The sequence below is a fragment of the Gracilinanus agilis genome, chromosome 2, assembly GCF_016433145.1.
Source record: "Gracilinanus agilis isolate LMUSP501 chromosome 2, AgileGrace, whole genome shotgun sequence".
Taxonomy (NCBI): domain Eukaryota; kingdom Metazoa; phylum Chordata; class Mammalia; order Didelphimorphia; family Didelphidae; genus Gracilinanus; species Gracilinanus agilis.
Genome location: NC_058131.1, coordinates 183,233,006 through 183,252,904, shown reverse-complemented (window position 1 = coordinate 183,252,904; position 19,899 = coordinate 183,233,006). Strand labels below are relative to the sequence as shown.

General features: G+C 40.5%; 1 protein-coding gene across 2 annotated transcripts in view; it reads right to left on the bottom strand.

Moving 5' to 3' along the window:
* Window positions 1-18,925, bottom strand: part of GATA4 (GATA binding protein 4) — a 65,802-nt gene extending 46,877 nt beyond the window's left edge. Inside the window, exons 1-2 of one of the 2 annotated variants that reach the window (XM_044663589.1) lie at window positions 18,277-18,925; window positions 15,985-15,987 (exon numbers count right to left, since the gene is read on the bottom strand). In XM_044663589.1, the coding sequence (XP_044519524.1) occupies window positions 15,985-15,987; window positions 18,277-18,925 (652 nt within the window). The remainder of the gene's footprint in view (window positions 1-15,984; window positions 15,988-18,276) is intronic. The other variant, XM_044663588.1, reaches the window with a different exon arrangement.
* Window positions 18,926-19,899: the final 974 nt, after the last annotated feature.

The following is a 19,899-nucleotide window of genomic DNA, read 5'->3' as shown; positions in this document are numbered from 1 at the left end:
TAAGAAAATTGAATTGTTTCACGTTCCTAGCTTAAGTCCCACTTCCACACATCCACATCAGTGGGGCATGGCAAGGAATGCATGATAAATAAGTCCTTTAAGAGGCAAACAGGTGAAATTGCTTTCACTTTGATTGATTAAAACTCATATGAATGATTGAGGTAATGAGGTATTGTAAACTGCATGTTCCAATCAGCTGGCTCTCATTTCTAGACTGTAACTCCAGTAACCAGCCAATGATGAACAAGGATATGGACTAATTTGTGTTAGTCTAGGACAGTGATGGTGAACCTTTTAGAAATGGAGCACCAGGTCCCTCCCCCACCCCAGCCTTCAAAGACCAAGTGCCATGCCCTGCCCCCTGAGACTGAGTGCTGTCCCCCACACCTCAATCCCCTGCTTTACCCCAGACAGGTGAGGAAGGAAGTGTTCCCATTGCACTACTGGGCAGAGGGGTGAGGGGAAGTGAGGAATGTCCTCAGGCGATGGAAAAGGGGAAGGGAACAGCTCTGCCCCAAATCCCTCTGGCTTTCTAGTAACAAACTCTGGTGCATGACCACAGGTATGTGAGAGGACTCTGCATGCCCTTTTTGGCACCCATGCCATAGGTTTGCCATCACGTGTCTAGGATAAAAGGAAGCCTGTGTGCTGTCATTTCCTGTACTTGCTTGCTGGCTGTAACACCAGCTTGTGTGTACCCATTCTCCTGAGGATGAAATAAAATAACCTTTGTCACATTAACACCAAGTTCAAGATTTTTTTTTGAGTAGGTGGTCATTCTTTTCCCCTAGCAAACCATGAAAAATGCTCCATTCCTCCTTGCTTCTTATTCTGTAACCCACTTATTGCTAGAGCTACTATGCTAACAGAGATTCTAAAGGTCAAGTTCAATGGCACAAGGATAAACAATTGGTTTTAGAGTCACGATGACCTGAATTCAAGTCCAACCTCAGACCCATGTTTAGTACCTCTTTGAAAGTCACTCACCCTCTCAATGACCCAGGCAATTTATAAGACAAAACTGCAAAGCAAGAGACAGCTGTTCATTCCTTTGAACTGAAGAGATTCCTCATGAAGAGTTCTCTAGATCTTACAGGCTTATGCCAGCTCCCCATCTTCTATCTCCTTTATGTAACATAGTAATAAATAATATTCTTTTCATATTATAAATATTGGTTTTATGACCTTGGGCAAGTTAGTTTAGCAGCCCTGACATGTTGGGAAAGTACTGACTTTGGAGTTATAAGATTTGCTTTCTAATTCCAGCTTGCTACTTATATTTGTTGCATTGAATTTCTGGGACAAGATGGACACCACCTTTGACAAGACCAGCAGCTGAACACCTCAGAATATACCCAGATGCTGTGAGCCAGGGCAAAAGTCAGTTGGAGCCAATCCTATAAATACTCATCAGGCACAGCACAAGTTGGCTCAATCTGGAGAAGAACTTGGGAGGTGGGAGGTCGAGAACCTGCAACCAAACTTGCCTTACTGAGACAGGTAGAGAGCAATCACCATCATTGACAATAGCACTGAGAGAGTACAGTGATACTGTCATTCAAGATCATCAATAGCCTTCCCTAATCTTTGGCTTGGCTCTGGCCAAGTCAGGCCAGAGTTAGTGAGAGGGTGAAGAACCTCCAGTCTCTATTTGATCTAGCAATCTCCAATAGTTTGATCAGTAGTTTAACTATTAGCAATAAGGTTCCTAAATCCTCCATCCTTTCCCTTGTTCCTAACCCCATTAATTAGAATCAAATATAGTATTTATTACCGAGTACCTTTCCTGAGTGGTCAATATATGTAAGCCCTTGGGAAGGGGAGTCAATCACGAAGTCAGATTTCACCGTTATTCAAAGAGAGCACCAATAGCCCTTATCAATATCTATTCCAACCGCAGGCTGAGGAACTAGAGAGGTTAACTACACACATAACTTCTCTGTGGTTCCCTATCTGAGCAATTGTTAGAAAGGGATAGTTGACAGGCTCAGTTTAGCAAACCTGTCAGGAGAGGAGAGGCATCGTCTTTTGCCAGCAGCACCTACACAGAGGCCGTGGGTAAGAGTGTGCTCTCTCTCCCACCAAATTCAATCCACAACCTTCAAGCCTCTAGCCTCTAATATCTGTCATCCTTTTTTATAACGTATTACTCTGGCCAAGTTCTGGGCCTCATTAATTCATAAATTTAGAACTAGAAGGGCCCTTAGGTTGTTTAATCCAACCCGAACATGTTCAGATGAGAAAACAGAGGCCTTACAGTGGTTAAGTGATTTGACCATGATCACATACATAACCAGAAGCAAATCAGAGTTTCCTGGCTATAAAATGAGACGGTTGGACTCTTCACAGAATTTAGAGTTGGAAAGGGACCTTCAGAAGTCATCTAATATAACCTCATTATCCTGATGAGGAAGATGAGCTACAGAAAGATTAAATGATTGATATGTGTAGTGAGGAGTAGAACTGGTACCCAAAACAAGTCCAAATCTTGTGTGATTATCAAGTCCTTATACTTGTTATAATGAAATTCTAATCAAGATATAAATATATATGCCATACCACCATACTCTAAAAACCCATCATACCTTGGTGGTTAGGTTAGGTTAAGACTTCTAGGTAAATGGTTATTAACATATATATATATATGTATATATNAAGCAAATCAGAGTTTCCTGGCTATAAAATGAGACGGTTGGACTCTTCACAGAATTTAGAGTTGGAAAGGGACCTTCAGAAGTCATCTAATATAACCTCATTATCCTGATGAGGAAGATGAGCTACAGAAAGATTAAATGATTGATATGTGTAGTGAGGAGTAGAACTGGTACCCAAAACAAGTCCAAATCTTGTGTGATTATCAAGTCCTTATACTTGTTATAATGAAATTCTAATCAAGATATAAATATATATGCCATACCACCATACTCTAAAAACCCATCATACCTTGGTGGTTAGGTTAGGTTAAGACTTCTAGCTAAATGGTTATTAACATATATATATATGTATATATATAATATATTATATATTAGGTTAGGTTTTATATATATGTATATATATAAAATATATTATATATTAGGTTAGGTTAAGACTTCTAGCTAAATGGTTAATATATATTTTTTTAATTAGGACTTTACATGGTGGGCTTTAATTATCCAGAAAATGTATATATAAAGAATGTTTCATTTCTCTGAGACTGAATAAATGAAGTGTTAACAGCATAGTTCTTTTTTAAATTTGGAGTCCTAAATTTCATTTGACAATTGAACAAGGATATTCTCTTTGATAAGGTTTATGTATGTATATATGTTTATTTTATATATACAGCATATATATATATATATATATATATTAGCAACGGATTGAAACCAGATGAGATAATAAATGTAAAGCACTTTGCAAACCTTAAAAAGCTATGCAAATATTATCTATTAGTATTATAAGTATAATAATTATCATCGTCATTGTTGCTATTAGTAACTGTTATTTAATCTCAAATGTCTTTGGCTGTATCTGTCAGAAAGCTTGGAGAGACTAACTATTTATCCTGTTAGGGATGATCTTGCCAAAGTGAATCCCTTATTGAAACACCTGATTCCTTGTCAGGCAAGGATCACCAAAACCATTCCAAGTTGGTTTTGGGGGGAGGAGGGAAGGAAAGTGGTGAACAGAGTTTTTAAAAAATTATTTCTAAATGTTTTAGATGAATAACTAGAAATGATATGGTTATTTCGTTGAACCTTAGAATGTTTGAGCTGGAATGAATTTCAGAGATCATCTCTTCAAAGCCCTTTATATATAAGGAAAATTTTATTAAGGAGAAAGGATTTGCCAGTAAATATCATATTGATAGATCATGTATTTACTTATCTATATATGTTGGGCTCTCCCTTCCCATTTTATGCCTGGTAAAATATAAGGGTTTTGAGGGCAAAGACCATTTGATTTCATTCTTGACCATTTTCTTACCAGCATTTAGCATTATTCTTGACACATAGTAAGTATTTAACAAATGCAGTTAAACTAAATTCTAAAACCCCTTCTTTAAAGCCAGGAAAATCTTAAAACTCATATTTTATGTAAAATTATAGCATTTCCAAGGGCAAATTAAGTCTTGGCTCTATCTAAGACAGCAGCTCCTTTTATTTTTTTCTGTTCCCATGCTGCATCATTTTTGGGGGGGTAACCTGTATTACTGACTCTTCTAGTTGACTTGATTTATGAGCCTGGAAGTCAGGTCACTCTTTGCAAGGAAGAAAAAGAATTTCTCTCTCTCTAATAACTGATAAAATATCTGAAAAGGTCAATTCAGACCTTGACAGAAACACATACAATTCCAACCCAATCCGATAAAGCAGCAACTACAAAACTTTTATCAGAAGAAAATGTAACTTGCCATTTTTTTCTAGCTCAATTGATTGGACTTTTATCTGAAATGACAGACATTATAAGATAGGAAAACCTGCAGATAAGAAACCAAATTGAGCAGTCTTGAATCACATCAAATTGTATGCCCCTGGTTCAAACTCCCACACCTGCCCTGAATGGATCAATGAACGTCTCTTGGCATTGTCCCCTCTGGAGTTTTGAAACATTGCAAAAGTGGATGAACTTTGAGACTTCAGCGTTTATTCTGTGATTATAATTAACCTGCTCACCAGTTGCTATCGATCAGTTTTGAATAGGGGTGATAAAGTTTGACTGAATTTCTAGAGGCAGAAATGAAAGGTAGCATGGGAAAAAAAGGAACAGAGGAGAACATGAAGATGAAAATATTTAAGAATTGAGTACATTTTGAGAATTTAATGCCTGTCTTCAAGGAGCAATGAGCCACCAGCACTGGACTAGACAGACAGTGTATGTTCAATAAACAAATAATGCTTGAATTGAATTAAATTCAAGAACCAAAACTGGGCTTGAAATTAGGAGGCTTAATGGCTCCCTCATAACTTCATTTTCTCAAGAAAAGAATATTAGAGGTCCCTATCCAATATAAAATGAAACAGCAACTAAAAGTCTTCTGTCTCACTTGCAGAAAGGTCTTTAAAATAATTTTATTTCTACAATGCATGTAGTAACTTGCCCAAAAGGACATTAAAAAAATGGCTTTTTTTTTTACAATGTCAAGTTGATTTTCACTCCCCCAGAGCACTAGAAAGTCAAATTCCCTTCTTTCAGATAAGGTACTGAACATTCTGGTTTTAATTTTGATTACACAGTGTTTTTTAAATCCAAAATGGATACAACTAAAAGGCCAACTGTTAGAAACAAAGGTGTGTGTGGGGGGGAACCCTTCATTGATGAACTATTTTGATATTCTCTAAGCTTTATATCATCTTCCAGAGGATAGAATGTTTCTAATTGGAGATCTTCAGCAGAAGACCATTTGGTGGACATAACAAGCATTATAGTATTGTAACTGAAAGATTATGCTGCCCATTGACAGACTGTGTCTACAAATTAACAAAGTTTGCTTATTGGGGAAGCAGCTAGAATGTGGTCAATATTTGTTCTCACAAGTCATGGCTAAGGAAGTGGTAAAGGAATTCACTTTAATATAAATCAGAATGATCCATAGTCTTGTGGTCAGCAACTCCAAAAATATGGACTCTAAGCTGTAACCAAAAGAATCAAATGGGAAGCAGGGTTGTATACAATGAAAGGAACAAAGTATGGGAAATTATAAGTGAATGATTGAATAAAAGGCTTTAATATATTATCTCATTTTATCCTCTATCAGGAATAATAGGATGATTATTCCCATTTTATGAATGGGAAACTGAGGCAAACAAGTTTCCTACTCGAAGTCCCCAAACTAGTTAAGTGCCTGAGGCTGGTCTGAAGATAGGTGTTCCTGATTCCAGGTCAGGTGTTATTCATTTATTCATGCCAACAATAAGAAGACAAGGTGCATTGAGGAAGAAAATCCTTGGACCTTAAAACTTTCATTACCTTAATTTACATTATCTTTATTCTAAATGCATGAATGCCATCATCTCACCTGTAACTTCTTTACCAGGTTGGAATTTTATACTCTCTTATCCATGTCTACTCATTCCTTCAGGCACATTGTCAGACTTCATAATTCAAGATCAAATATCCTCAGGCATAGCCTACTTGGATAAAGCAATAAAAACAATCTGTCTAGGCACCCTTTGCAATTCATTATATTTCAGAGGGGTTTTGGCCACATAAGGTGTCTTCACATCCCTAACAAATGTCTCAGTGGCCTCAGGAGTATAATACGTGTTCTTAGAGATTTCTTTCTCCTCCCCAAGTTCTTCTGCTTCTCATTTCAGTTTAGTAGTTGCTGCTTGGGTCAGAATAAGAAGAAAAAGAAGAAAAGAGAGGTAATTTCATACTAGCTATAATGGTCAGCTTTATTATCTTCTTCCTTATGGTCTATAATAATTTCCAATCCTGCCACAAGGGAAATACACAGGAGACATATGGAATCTGGGTTTCCTATCTACAAAAACAAAGAATCTAGCTTTGGTCCTTTTAGTGTTCATAGATCCATCATTATGACCCATGTGTGTCTTTTATCTTTTCCTACCATGTCAGTGGTTCCCAAACTGTACAGGGTTGGGGAAATATTTTGATGGTGAATATTTCATTAAGTGACAACATAATAAATTAACAATCATATCTTCTGTGGATAGAATGAATAATCTGTTCCCCCCCCCCATGCACTAGTTAAATCGATCAATCAATATTTATTAAGTACCTAGTATGTGCCAGGCACTGTACCAAGCACTAGGGATAGAAAAGAGGAAAAAGATGGATCCTTTCTTCAAGAAACTCACAGTCTAATAGGAGAGACAACAAGCAAACAATTATGTATAAACAAATATGTATAAACAAGTTACATTCAAGGATAAGTAAGACATAATAGAGAGACGGTACTAGAAGGATTGAGAAAGTCTTCCTGTAGAAAATGGGATTTTAGTTGCAACTTACAAGAAGCCAGGGAAGCTAGGATGTGGAGATGAGAAAGGAAAGCATTCCAGGCATTAAGGATAGCTAGGGGAAAGGCTGGGAACAGAGTGATTAGTGTCTTATTCACGGTACAGCAGGGAAGCCAGTGTCACTTGACTGAAAAGTATTAGGGAAGTAAGCTGTAAGACTGGAAAGGTAAGACGGGAATAGGTTATAAGGGCTTTGAATGCCAAACTGAGCATTTAAAAAAATTGATCTAAGAGGCATTAGGGAGCCACAGGAGTTTATGGAGGTGACATCATCAGTCCTATGCTTTAGGAAAATAATTTTGGTGGCAGAATAGAGGATGTAATGGAGTAGAGAGAGATTTGAGGCAGGCAGAACCAGCAGGCTATTGCAACAGACTAGACATGAAATGGCGAGAGCCTATAACAGAGTGGTGTTGATGTAAGAAAGAAGGGGCTGTATAGCAGAGATATTGCAAAGATGAAGTTTTGCAGGTTTTGGCAACAACTTAGACATGAGAGTAAGAGATAGTGAGGAGTCCAGGATGACAGATTGGGAGCCTGAGAGACTGGGAGGATGATGTTTCAGTAACTTGGAAGTTGGGTGCGAGGTTAGTGGAAAAGATAATGCTTGGTTTTGGATATATTGAATTTAAGATGTCCACTTAGATGTCCAGTTCAAGATGTCTGAAAGGCAGTTACAGATGTGAGATTGGAGGTCAGCAGAGAGTTAAGGGTAAGATAAGTAGATCTGAGAATCATTAGCAAAGAGACTGTGATTTTATTCATGAGAGCTGATGAGATCACCAAATACATGAATCTAGGAGAGGGCTCAGGATAGAATCCTATGATACACTTACAGTTAAAGGACATGATGGGGGTCAAAAGAGCCCTAGAAGGAGCAGTCAGATACATAGAAGGAGAACCAGAGGAGAGTGGTGTCCTGAAAACCTAGAGAGAAGAGAGTACCAAATTGGAGAGAGTGGTCAACACTAAGCAAAAGGCTTAGGAGAATGATGACTGAGAAATATTGAGAAATAGTACTATTTTCAAAGGCATGTAGATATTTAATTAACTGCAAATTCACCTAAAAATATAACAGAACCTATAGGAAAATTTAGTGGATAGTGGGAAGAATTATCTGAGAAATTAAAAAAACAAAAACAAAACCAAAACCTTTTACCTTCTGTCTTAGAATTGATTCTAAGTGTCAGTTCCAAGGCAGAAGAGTGGTAAGGGCTAGGTAATTGGGGTTAAGTGATTTGTCCAGGGTCACACAACTATTAAGTATCTGAGGTCAAATTTGAACCCAGGAGCTCCCAAAACTGCAGGCTTGGTGCTCTATCCACTCTGCTACCTCAATGCCCCTGATCCAGTCCATTCTTATAGAAAGAACATTATAATATTGAATTTATTATGGTTAGTCAGTGTGTGATTTCATCAGAGCCTATTGCCTATACTTAAGATAGGTGGTGCAGTAGACAGAGCACTGGGCTTAGAATCAGGAAGATTCATCTTCATGAGTTCAAATTTGGCCTCAGATACTTATCAGCTGCGTGACCCTAAACAAGTCACTTAATTCTGTTGACCTCAGTTTCCTCCCCTGTAAAGTGAGCTGGAAAAGGAAATGTCAATGGCCTCAGATAGAAGGTGAGGGTTAAAAAAAGAAAGAAAGAAAAAGAAATGGCAAACCACTCTAGTATCTTTGCCAAGAAAATCCCAAATGAGGTCACCAAAAGTCAGTCACAACCAGAATGACCAAACAGCAACCAAAAGCTAAACATAATCAAATAGAAAGTGGATTTTAATCTCCCCTTCAGATACAGAAAAAATGACTGGGTCCCTCCCCCCAATAAAGAATGCAGAATATGTAAGTCTTTTATCACTTCAGCATGTTTTCTTCTACTATAAACTGCTTGCAGAAGGAATAGTACAAGAACAATAAAAGAGTATTTGAGTTTGCTTAGTCATTGCAGAGGGGAACAATCCTAGGTCAATGAGTAGATATTGGAGATTAGGAAAGGGACAATAGGTCCCATATTTTCAAGATGACCATAATTTCTCCCTTTGGAGGAGGAAATTACAACATAATGGGCATGATCTCCCCTTCCCTGCTCCTCTGCTGCTCTTCTTTCCTTTATTCCCTTTATCTAAATATTATCTCTCTTCAGGACCCAGATCAAATCAATCCAATCTCCCAGAAGCTTCCTTTGATTATTCCCAGTCCAACGTGCTTTCTCTCATTTTGGAGAATGTGATAGTCTTTTCTATCTGTACAACCCATAGAGCCCTGTACATCCATGTAGGGTACTTTGCCATCATTATTAGTGATCTTTTCCTAGAAAGAATATTCTTTAATATCAAGCTGCTTCTGGGCTTAGAATTATTATATATATCTGAATCCTCCCAAAGCACTAAACGCTCAGCCCTGGTAGCTAGAACGAACACAAACATCTCTAAGATCATGCATGTTTCTAACAATGCAGAAAACATGTTATCTGGTTATGTTATCAGGACCATGGACGAAGGTCCCCTGTGGTTCTATTCCCTCCATCCCAGCTCTTTCCTGGGAGCCTTAATTGCTTTGCTGTGGGGTACCCCACTGCAATATTTGCTGCCCTCTGCTACCATCTCCTGATCTCTGGCTACCATGCAGGTTCAGGGAAAGAGATCTGACAGTTTTTAGTTTGCTTAGCTCTTAGCAACCTCTCACTTTGGTCCTTTCTACTGGGGTCAGATAACTGGAGAAGCCCATGGGCATTTTTATATTTACCTTTTAAGCTGACTCTTCTCCCTGTCTTTCAGGTTCAGTCTATCTTTTCTTTAAGTTATGGTCAGAAAATACCTTTTAGGGGGCAGCTGGGTGGCTCAGTGGATTGAGAGCCAGGCCTAGAGATGGGAGGTTCTGGGTTAAGATCTGGCCTCAGATACTTTCTGTCTGTGTGACCCTGGGCAAGTCACTCAACCCCTATTGCCTAACCCTTACCACTCTCCTGCCTTAGAACCAATATACAGTATTGATTCTAAGGCAGAAGGTAAGCGTTAAAAAAAAAAAAAAAAGAAGAAGAAACCACCTTTCAATTCCTTTTGTACCCTTGACCTGAGCAAATCATTTGTAGAGGCTCTAATTAGCAAAAGTTCAGGTTTTAACTGTGGTGACCAGACATATTGACTCCCCTATCATGCCCCTTATGTTCCATGCAAATAACAGAAGCTGGACTGGGTGGAGAAACCTGAAAAGGGTTGATGAGCTTTGCCCTACTTCCAATAGCAATCAAAACCATTGTACTTACAACAAAATCATATCTTTGAAAAGATTAAATCAATAAATCCTTGTAAATTTATAACAGAGTTATTTTCAAAATTTACCTTAAAAACAAAATAAAGATTGATAGAGTCCAGGATCTGATAGATTAAAAGTTTAAACCTCTGGTAAATAAAAGAATCCCCTGATGGGTAAACAAAACCCTCAAAAGCCAAGTAATAGATAATTAATCTTCTAGACAAGTTCTCTTTTACTAGGAAACACTAAGCAGAGAATCTGAAAGTTTTGGATAACTAAAGGATATGAGAAAAGGGTATATATGGCTCAGTTCCAAATTAAAAAAAAAGAAGAAAGAAAAGAAAAGAAAATCCCAAGAAAGCTGGTTCATATACAGGATGTATTCTCCTCCTCCCTTTACCCCTCTTAATATATAAAATTAAAAGAAATATTTTAAAAAAGCCTTTAAAACACATCAGAGATTATTATTTTATTATTACACATTAAAGTTAAAACTAGCTATAAATAGAAAGCAAGTCCTTGGATTTATCACAATACACTGGATTGAGGGAGATGGCACTTCTTCCATGTTTTAAAAGAATTGAACACTGATTCCTTGAACCGATAAGGAAAGTAACTTGAAATTAAATAAGCTACACATTTTTTAAGGAGGAATTATGCTCTAACCTAGCAACTACTCAGCTGCTTTTATACCATTTCCTATGTAGATGCCCTTCTAATTAAAAGACAGATCTATTGGGTGATGACCATTCTAGGCAAGGAATCAAGGGAAAACAGCATCGTTTGGCTGATCTGCAGATGTAAGGCTATTCCACTGCACAGGCTTTCAGTATCAATAAGCTATGTAAAAAGCTGGAAAAGTCACTTCTACTCTTTAGAACTTTATTCATCTGTAAAGTGAGGAAATTGAGGATAAGCTGAGCTTTAAGCTTCTCTCTAGCTCTAAAGTATTAACCATAAGTCAAGTGCTTTATTAATATTATCTCTAATCTTCACAACAACTTTGGGAGGTAGGTGCTACTTTACTTTTCCCTGTTTTACTTTTAAGGAAATTAGGCTAACAGAAGTCAAGTGACTTGCCCAGGGTCACATAGCTAATGTTTAAGGTTGGATTTGAACTAAGGTCTTCATAACTGACAATTAGCTGTTTAATTAAGACACAGTGTGTCTGATTATACAAATATACCTTACCATGTGATCAATTTAACTGACACTCTAAATGTTTCTACGACTTTTGTGGGGGGCAGCTAGGTGAAACACTGAATAGGACACTGGGCCTGACTCATCTTCCTGAGTTTAAATCTAGCCTCAGACATTTAGCCACACCTGACCAAGTCACTCAACCTTGTTGGCCTCAGTTTCCTAGACTGTAAAGTCAGCTGGATGAGGAGATGGCAAAATGCTTCAATATCTCTGCCAAGAAAAACTCAAATGGGGTCAATGAAGAGTCAAAAACAACTGAATAGTAACAATGAAAATTACTCTTTGGAATTTCTGGAGCAAATGATATTATGTTTCCCTATAAATAAATGAGCCTTGTTATTTCATTGCAAAACTTAGATTGCACAATATTATTATTGTTATCGATTTTAAAAACTCTTACCTTCTGTCTTAGAATCAAACTGTGTATTGGCTCTAAGGCAGAAGAATGGTAAGGGGTAAGCAGTAGGAGTTAAGTGATTTGCCAGAGTCACACAGGCAGGAAGTATCTGAGGTCATATTTGAACCCAGGACCTCCCATCTCTAGTCCTGGTTCTCAATCCATTGAGCCACTTAACTGACTCCACACAACATATTAATAGTAATTCCACAGCTTATTTGAACAATCCCCTCCAAATCTAATAAAACTCTTTGCATTTTAAAATATTAAGGACTGATTTTTACTCTCCTATGAAATTTTATAAAAATGTGTTTTTCTAAAACATCTTATAAAGCATTTAAAAGTAAAAAAAATCAGATCTATTATGATAAGCTAACATTAATAATTTCCCATGCTAAATTCACAGCATAGAATTATACATTTATAAGAGGTCATTTTAGTTCAACCTGCTTCCCAGTGTAGGTTTCCTTTCTCTCACAAATGTTAATCAAGCCAGCTGGCACTAAAAACCTCTTCTAAGGACCTCTTGGGCAGCAAGTTAAATATGTGGGCAGGATTAATATTCAGTTTTTCCTCATATCAGGCTAAAATGTGCTTTCTTATAACTTCCACTTCCTGTTCCTAATTTTGTCTTCTGAGATTACATAGAATCCTCATATGAGAGCTCTTTTAATATCGGGAGGCAGAGATTGTTTTCTTCCCTTCCTTCTCATAAACCTTCTGCCCTCCCGTCTTTGTGAGGTTCTCTTTTCTAGGCTAAATACCTCAAGTTGCCTTTCTCATTCCTAATAAGATGTGTTAAGTATCCTCTCCATTCCGGTCACCCACCCCTAGAAGCCTTCCAATTTATCAATTTTTGCTTAAAAGTTTGGTTTCCAGAATTGACTGGGTAGAAGAGGATCATCCCCTGTCCCCCTACCCCTTGATCTGGATACCAGATTTCAATCACAAAAGCTTCCAAAGTTAGCTTTTTAAAAGGGCAGCTAGGTAGTGCAGTGATTAGAACACCAGGCCTTAGACCTGAGACTAAGAAAGTAAGGATTTTTAAAAATTAGCTTTATAAACAGTGATATCACACTATTTCCTCAGATTGAGTTCGTGGTCAAATAAAGCTTCCACGACTTCCCGCAGTGCCATTTCTCTTCCAAATTATACTAACTGCTTGAGTCTATGTGTGTTTTTCCAACAAAAATGAAGAATTTACAATTACTCCTGCTGAATTCCAACTTTTTAAAAATGTAGATCAGATTTTAATTTCCTCCACAACTATACTGGCATATGTTAATTATGTGTGCTGGTGGACAACTTCTTCACTGTGGTATAGATATAAAGATATAATATCTATCTGATGCAACAACATAGATTAATGCAATTACAATACAAGATTTATTTCGGTAGTTCAGGTAACAAAGTATTTTTTTTTTCCATTTCAAATAAATACCTGCTATTTACTACCCAAAAAAAAAATGTAAAGCACTTTGTAAATTTTTCACCGGTAACTCATCGGTTGCCTCCTCAAAATCTGTTTTTTTGGTTTTCCTTTTCATATTGAACCCGTGATCAGGAGACTAAGAAGTTGGTTTTATTTTATTTTTTGTTTCGGTGTTGTTACATTTCATCACTGTATGGAAGCCCCCTCCACCGATGAAGATAGGCAACTCATTTATAATTTACAATTTAAGACAGCTTTCTGGAAGGCAGTGAGAGGCTACTGACTTGCCCAGGATCCCTTGCCAGGTCTTCCCTATTCAATGGCTATGGATCCACTGTCTCTACTTATAATTATACGTAGAAAAATAAGTGTCATTATTGTGTAAAGGTAAATACATTTTAGAAAACAAATTGTGGTTTAATGTTGAAACAACATAACTGCTGGAATCGAAAGTCCTTTATACCTATTTTTTAAAATCCTGAGACGTTTATCATCGATCGTTTATTGGATATTTGCAAGGCATTTGAACGAGGCTGGATATGACAAGGCAACCGATGAGTCGCCATCGTCAACCTATTGTCATTTATACTGAAAAGTTTACGAAGCGCTTTACATATTTTTTTGGGGGGGGTAGTAAATAGCAGGTATTTCTTTGAAATGGAAAGAATTATGAGTCAATCTTTGCTTTCCAGTTTATAGTTCAGTGAGAAGAACTTTTACCTAAAAAGATGAATAATAATGGGAGGGAGGCAGCCACAAGTATCAAAAGCTGTCCCAGTAACACCGAAAGTGTTTATTCCAACCTTTTTACAAACAAGCTTTATTTCGGGACGTGACCTGAAAACCAATGGATAGGGCTTTCAATTCAACAAACATCTGGTAAACGCTTGATGTGTTCAAGGCACCAAACATAAATGAAGATAAACTTGTGCTTAAAAACCAACCAAACAAAAGACTTCCTGACTGTGTGACCCTGGGCTAGTCACTTAATCCCAATTGCCCAGCGCTAGCCTTTACTGCTCTTCCGCCTTGGAAAAGATCAATTCTAAAACAGGTTAGGGTTTAAAAAAACAACAGGGACACCAGCTCAGGAGGATTGTACTTAAATGATGATGCGGGGCATTCTGTGTAAAGAATGGCCTGTGTAAATCTGAAAACTAGCACAAACTGCAAATATCAAGGGATAATCTCCAAGGATTACCCACCAGCAAATGCTGGGAAAGGTTACTTCAGCATTGCTCATATATGGCCATGCAGTCCACTTAGCAACACGGACCTGTTCACATAGCTGGTGAACATTATTTGGTCACGGGCTACCGTGTCCGCCGCCGCCACAGACATTTTTGTAGAATTTAATAAGCAGATCTAAACTAGGGTCCCAGAGTCGGGGGTTTCTCCGTCGCGGTTCCTTTCTTCCTCCTGGGTCTAAGGGTTGGAAAGGAAGGTAAAAACTAAAGGAGCGCAGGAGATAGGGATTCTCTTCCTCTCTGGGCCTACCAGTAACTCAAGATAGGATTGCTCCTATCCAAGAGGAATAAAAGCGGTTTCGAGTAAAAACTACACTGCTGTCCATTTGTTAACAGAGGTCGGCACGAAGTTTCAACCCCTACTTCAAGGCCAATCTGCAGAAGTTCTACAGCGGTCCACAGCGCCAGTATAAGGGGTTGGGGGGGTTGGGTGTGTGTGTGTGTAATCTGGCCTTGAAATGTGGACATAGGAATCCGGAGGGAAGAGACCGGGAGGGCTTCAGCCCAGCCATCACACTGGCTCAGAAACTACTATCTAATCCGTTTACGGAGCCTGCGGATGCACATTAGCCGCATAATCCATTTGCTCAGATATAGCTTTGATTTGAGTAATACAAAAAGGACTCTTTCCTCTCACTGGAAGGAACGGACAACACATTTTGTTCAGGCCCCAGTTGGGACAGAAGCCTCAAAGTCAACCTGCTCCCTCCCTCTAACCCCAGAAGACAGGATCTTGAGTCTTCTCCCTCATCACTACCACAACCACCACTGCTACTGCTACTGCCACTGCCACGGCCACAGCCGAAGCTTTGGCCAATTTCACTTGAACCAGTTCCTGTTGTCCTTTTCCAGGCCAGATGGGCCTTTTCTCTATCCTAACTTCAACAAAGTAGGAGAGACCTATATTTACGAGGAAGCCCCTACGCAATTCATACCCCCTCAATTCGTTGGTTTTAGCAAGTAAAAGGCGACAGTGAAAGTTGCGGGGTATAGCAAGGGGAAAACTGAAAGGATTTCGGTTACTAAGTGGCCAAAACAACAAAGCCATCGAAGAAACAATATGTCTGAAACAAATTTAAAGACTTCGTAATCTGAGGTATAAAAGGAGGGGACTGTGTGGTCTCTCTCTCTCTCTCTCTCTCTCTCTCTCTCTCTCTCTGTCTCTGGGGAGAACTAACTTCTCAGGCGTGTTTTGTTTTCCAGGCTTTATTTATTTATTTATTTATTTATTTGTTTGTTTGTTTGTTTGTTTGTTTATTTATTCATTCATTCATTCCTTCATTTATTTATTTATTTATTTATTCATTCATTCATTCGTTTGTTTGTTTGTTTGTTTATTTGTTTAGAATATTTTTCCATGGTTCCATGATTAACATTTTCCAGGTTTGAATATAGAACTCGACCATTTACTGTTCTTTCTGCTCCTGTCTTCTAAAGACCACCCTAACACCAAGATATGTCCCCCTTTCCTCTAGAACAACCAACTAAAATGAAACCTAGAAAAGACCCAGCGTGCTTTACCAGAAGGTGGAGCAGAGTGGAAAGAACCTCCTAGTCCTTAAGACCTGGGTTCTAATCTCAGCTGCTAGCATTTCCTAACCGTGTAGTCGGTGTCATTTTACCTCAATGCGCTTCACTTTCCTCATCTTTAGAAAGTGAATAATACTTTTTCCGCGAGCTATTTGGGAAGCAGGTGGAAGGTAAAAAGGGGTATGTGAAACGTGAGATATTTTGATGGCACAGCAGGTAATTATTATCTACTCCAGAGATATCAAACTCGAGGTCGGTAACAATCCCCAGAGCGATCCGAACAGGATTAAAATGCAATTGGGAAATATTTAACAAAAGAAATAAAAATACAATAGAAAAACATTAACATGTGGTTTTCTAAATCAAAAGGCGGGCCTGTAAGGATCCGTAGCTACGGTTTAGTGGCCGCCGTTTCAATTTATATGTTCTACCACCACTAAGGTAAACTGAGGTAGAGAAGGAGGGCGGTCCTTTCTAAAGGTCGCATTATTTAGCTAGGGCACTGTGAGAGTAGATGGGAAATCGAATTCAAGTCTAAGAGATTCCAGACTGCATCTTTAGTTTAACGCCCTCGGGGGCTGTGGTTTTAACAGGGGCTTCTTAAACTGATTTTCCTTCTTCCCGAGGGCGTTTCCCCCACAAGTGCGTGTTAATTCGAGGGCAGGAAAAGCAGTGACCACACAGATGTGCCAGGCAACTTGGCCAATCTTCCTTCCCCGCCCCTCACCAAATGGCTGAGTAAGACGTCTGCCAGGCCTGTCTGCGCCAAAGGTTCTAAGGGGGTCCAGTCTGGGAGACAAGAACAATGGAAACAAAGGCCAGGAAGGCACAGCACAAAAACAAACAGCAAATGCTATTATAATCAGACGCCAGCGTAGGTGAGAGTTTTTGGGAAATGGGTAAAAGACCCATCAGAGTCCAGATTCCGCTCCGAGCTTCACAACTCGTGGCCCAGGAGCAATGTCTCAATCAACAGAAGCGCTTCTGCACATTTCTGGAAGGGCGGTGATTTTGCTAGGTGAGAAGCATTAATTTTTGGCCCCTCTAAGTGTGCCAGTCCCAGCATCTTGGATAGAAGAACCACAGAGCGCCCGACTTCTTTCCCTCTCTTTTTTTAACCCTTACCTTCTATCTTAGAATCGATACTAAGTATCCGTTCCAAGGCAGGGTGATAAGGGCTAAGCAACCAGGTTTAAGTAACTCTCTCAGAGTCACACAGATAGGAAATGTTTGAGGCCAAAGTTGAACCCAGGACCTCCGGACTCCAGTCCTGGCTCTCTATCCAATGAACCACCTAACTGCCCCTCGACTTAATTCTCTTAAAGCGTGCTTTATACCATTTCTAAGGCTCTCTGGGTTGTTGGATTGACCTTGGAGACCCTCAGCCCAATCTTTATTTCTCAGCCATTGAGATGCTATTAGCACCGGGCTGGAACTTAGTAGGAGCTTAAGAAAGTTGTATATGGTATGTAATAGCCTCATTTTATAGAAGGAGTCACTGGACTGGGGGTGGGGAGGCTGGGCCAGGTGGGCATATATATAGGACCGCTACTCCAAGCCCTGTCCTCTTTTTTTAAAATTCAAGTCAATTTTTTTTTTTACTATGCCTAAGATGCATTTCCTAAAATTAGTTCCTCAAGAATGTCTCTTCCCATTCAATCTTTTAAATTTAATCACTTAGGAAAAATGGGATGTGTGCCTTAGGATTTGGAGGTAAGGGAAAGTAATGTGGAAATGACATATTTAAATGTCCCTTTTCATGTATGACACTCATGGAGCCCAAGCAACCATCCCTCCCCCAAAGGCAAAACCCAAACTTTCCCTTTCCCCTATGGGTTGCAGAAACCTTCCTTCCTATTCCAACCAAAAGAGTTTTCCTTCTCCAGCTCTCCTGCATAGTTCCCAAATATTAAGTGGTCTATGGAGTCCCTATCAGGGTCAGCTTTTGGGAAACCCTATCAGTGGACTGCTTCCCCTCCCCAATCCACCCCCCACCCGCCTATGAGGAACTGAATTCTCTGAGACTCTTAATCACAGAGTGGAATCAGGTTGGAGAAGGTCTCAATTTCCCTCTCAGTAAAAAGGAAAAGTGAAGTCGAGACAGCTTTTCAGGTCCATTCTAGTTCTCTATTCCAACTAGAAGGGAGATGAGCCCTGGCTTCTTAAGGCCTCTAATCTATAGTAAGGATGCAATGGAGACTTCCCGGGTTGGAATTATGGCGACGCCACCGCTTTGCACTCACCTAGATTGGGGTGTCTTGAAGCTGGGTTGGCCCGGCCGGGCAAGCTGTGCAGTACTGGCCCGTCAAAAGGTCCGGCGGAAGCTGCTGCGGCTGCGGCCCAAGATGCTCCCATATCTGCAGCCGCCATGTAGGCTGCTGCGGCTGCGGCAGGATAGGGACTGGAATAGGTACCCCCGAAGCTGGGACGTCCGTACTGTTCGCGGCCTCCGAGACCAGCTGCGCCCCCAGCCCCGCCGGTACCATAGGCTGCTGCCTCTCTGGCTGCGGCGGCTGCTGCAGCCGCTGCCAGAGAACCAGTGGCTCCCGGGAAGGAGAAGCGGGGAGACACGGGTGGGGGCGTGTAGGCGCCGCCCTCAGGCCCGGGCTGGCTCCAAGCCGGGCTGCCCTGCTGAGCGGACGGCCCGCTCCCCGACGCGGCTGCCCCCGCACTGCTGCTAGAACTACTCCCTCCCGGTCCGGCCCCAGCAGCCCCAGATCCACCGCCCTGCAGGTAAGACAGGCCTAGCATGGACGACGGCACTCGGGGAGTGGGCACGTAGACTGGGGAGGAGGTGGCCCCAGCTCCATGCATGAAAGCTCCGGGCCCTCCGGTCTCGTAAGCCCCTGGAGGGGGGCCGTGGTTAGCCGCCATGGCCAGGCTCTGGTACATTTCTTTGACGTTTACGTGCTCCCCTGTCCAAGTCCTCTTTTTCTTTTGGGAGTCAAAGATCAATCTCCCCCGAAAAAGAAGGTACAAACACGGAGTGGAGGGGCAATGATGGTTAAAAACAATAAAATAAAAAACTAAGATCAAAGTTCAAAACACAAACAAAAAGTTATTTCATGTGTTAAAACCAAATTCAAATCCAGTTTAGGACTAGGGCGTCTTTGTTTATTGGCTTACAATAGCAAATTGAAGATTTGTCACCAGCGGACCAGGAAGATCTGAGGTAGAGTCTAGGGGTCGAGGAAGACGCCTTCGATTTTCCTGGTTTGCAGCTAGTAGAGGTTTCAGCTCCTTGGAAGGATGTGGGGCAGTGGGAGAGGAATCCAAGGGAGAAGAAAGTGCAAGTAGAGGAGTGTAGATCGATCCTTAGGATTGCGCTTAGCGGGGGTCTTTGGATCCTCCAGTCCTCTGAAACTAAAGGGTTGGAGCTGTCCCGCCTAGGGCGGGACCGTCGGCACCCCTCTGCCCAACTCGTGTCCAACGCAGATGCTTGGGCTATCTCCTAGGGTTCTCACCGTTGCCGCCAACAGGACTCTCCTAATAGCAGAAGGAGAAACAAACAGGAGGAAAACCATTTTTGCGCATTCTCTTCCTTTTCTCCGCCTGCCTCCCTAAAGCTATACAAGACAGAAATCATACTAAAAAAGCCGAATCCTCCAATTTCTCAAGCTCAAGTTTGGGCCCCAAGTATCCAGGAACTGCGTTTTTTGTCTAGTTAAAATGCCCAGCTCCCTGTCCCCGTGGGCTTAGCTATTCCAGAGTGGGAGCACCAGAACCAAAGGGATGTCTAGCGGGGGTGGGGTGGCTGCCCAGGGCAGCCCCGCCGGCCCGCGTCAATTCCCTGCGCTCTAGGACAGGTCAGCACCCGCGGACTTTTTTTCCATTGGTTGACAGGGGTGCGATTTGATTTCATTATT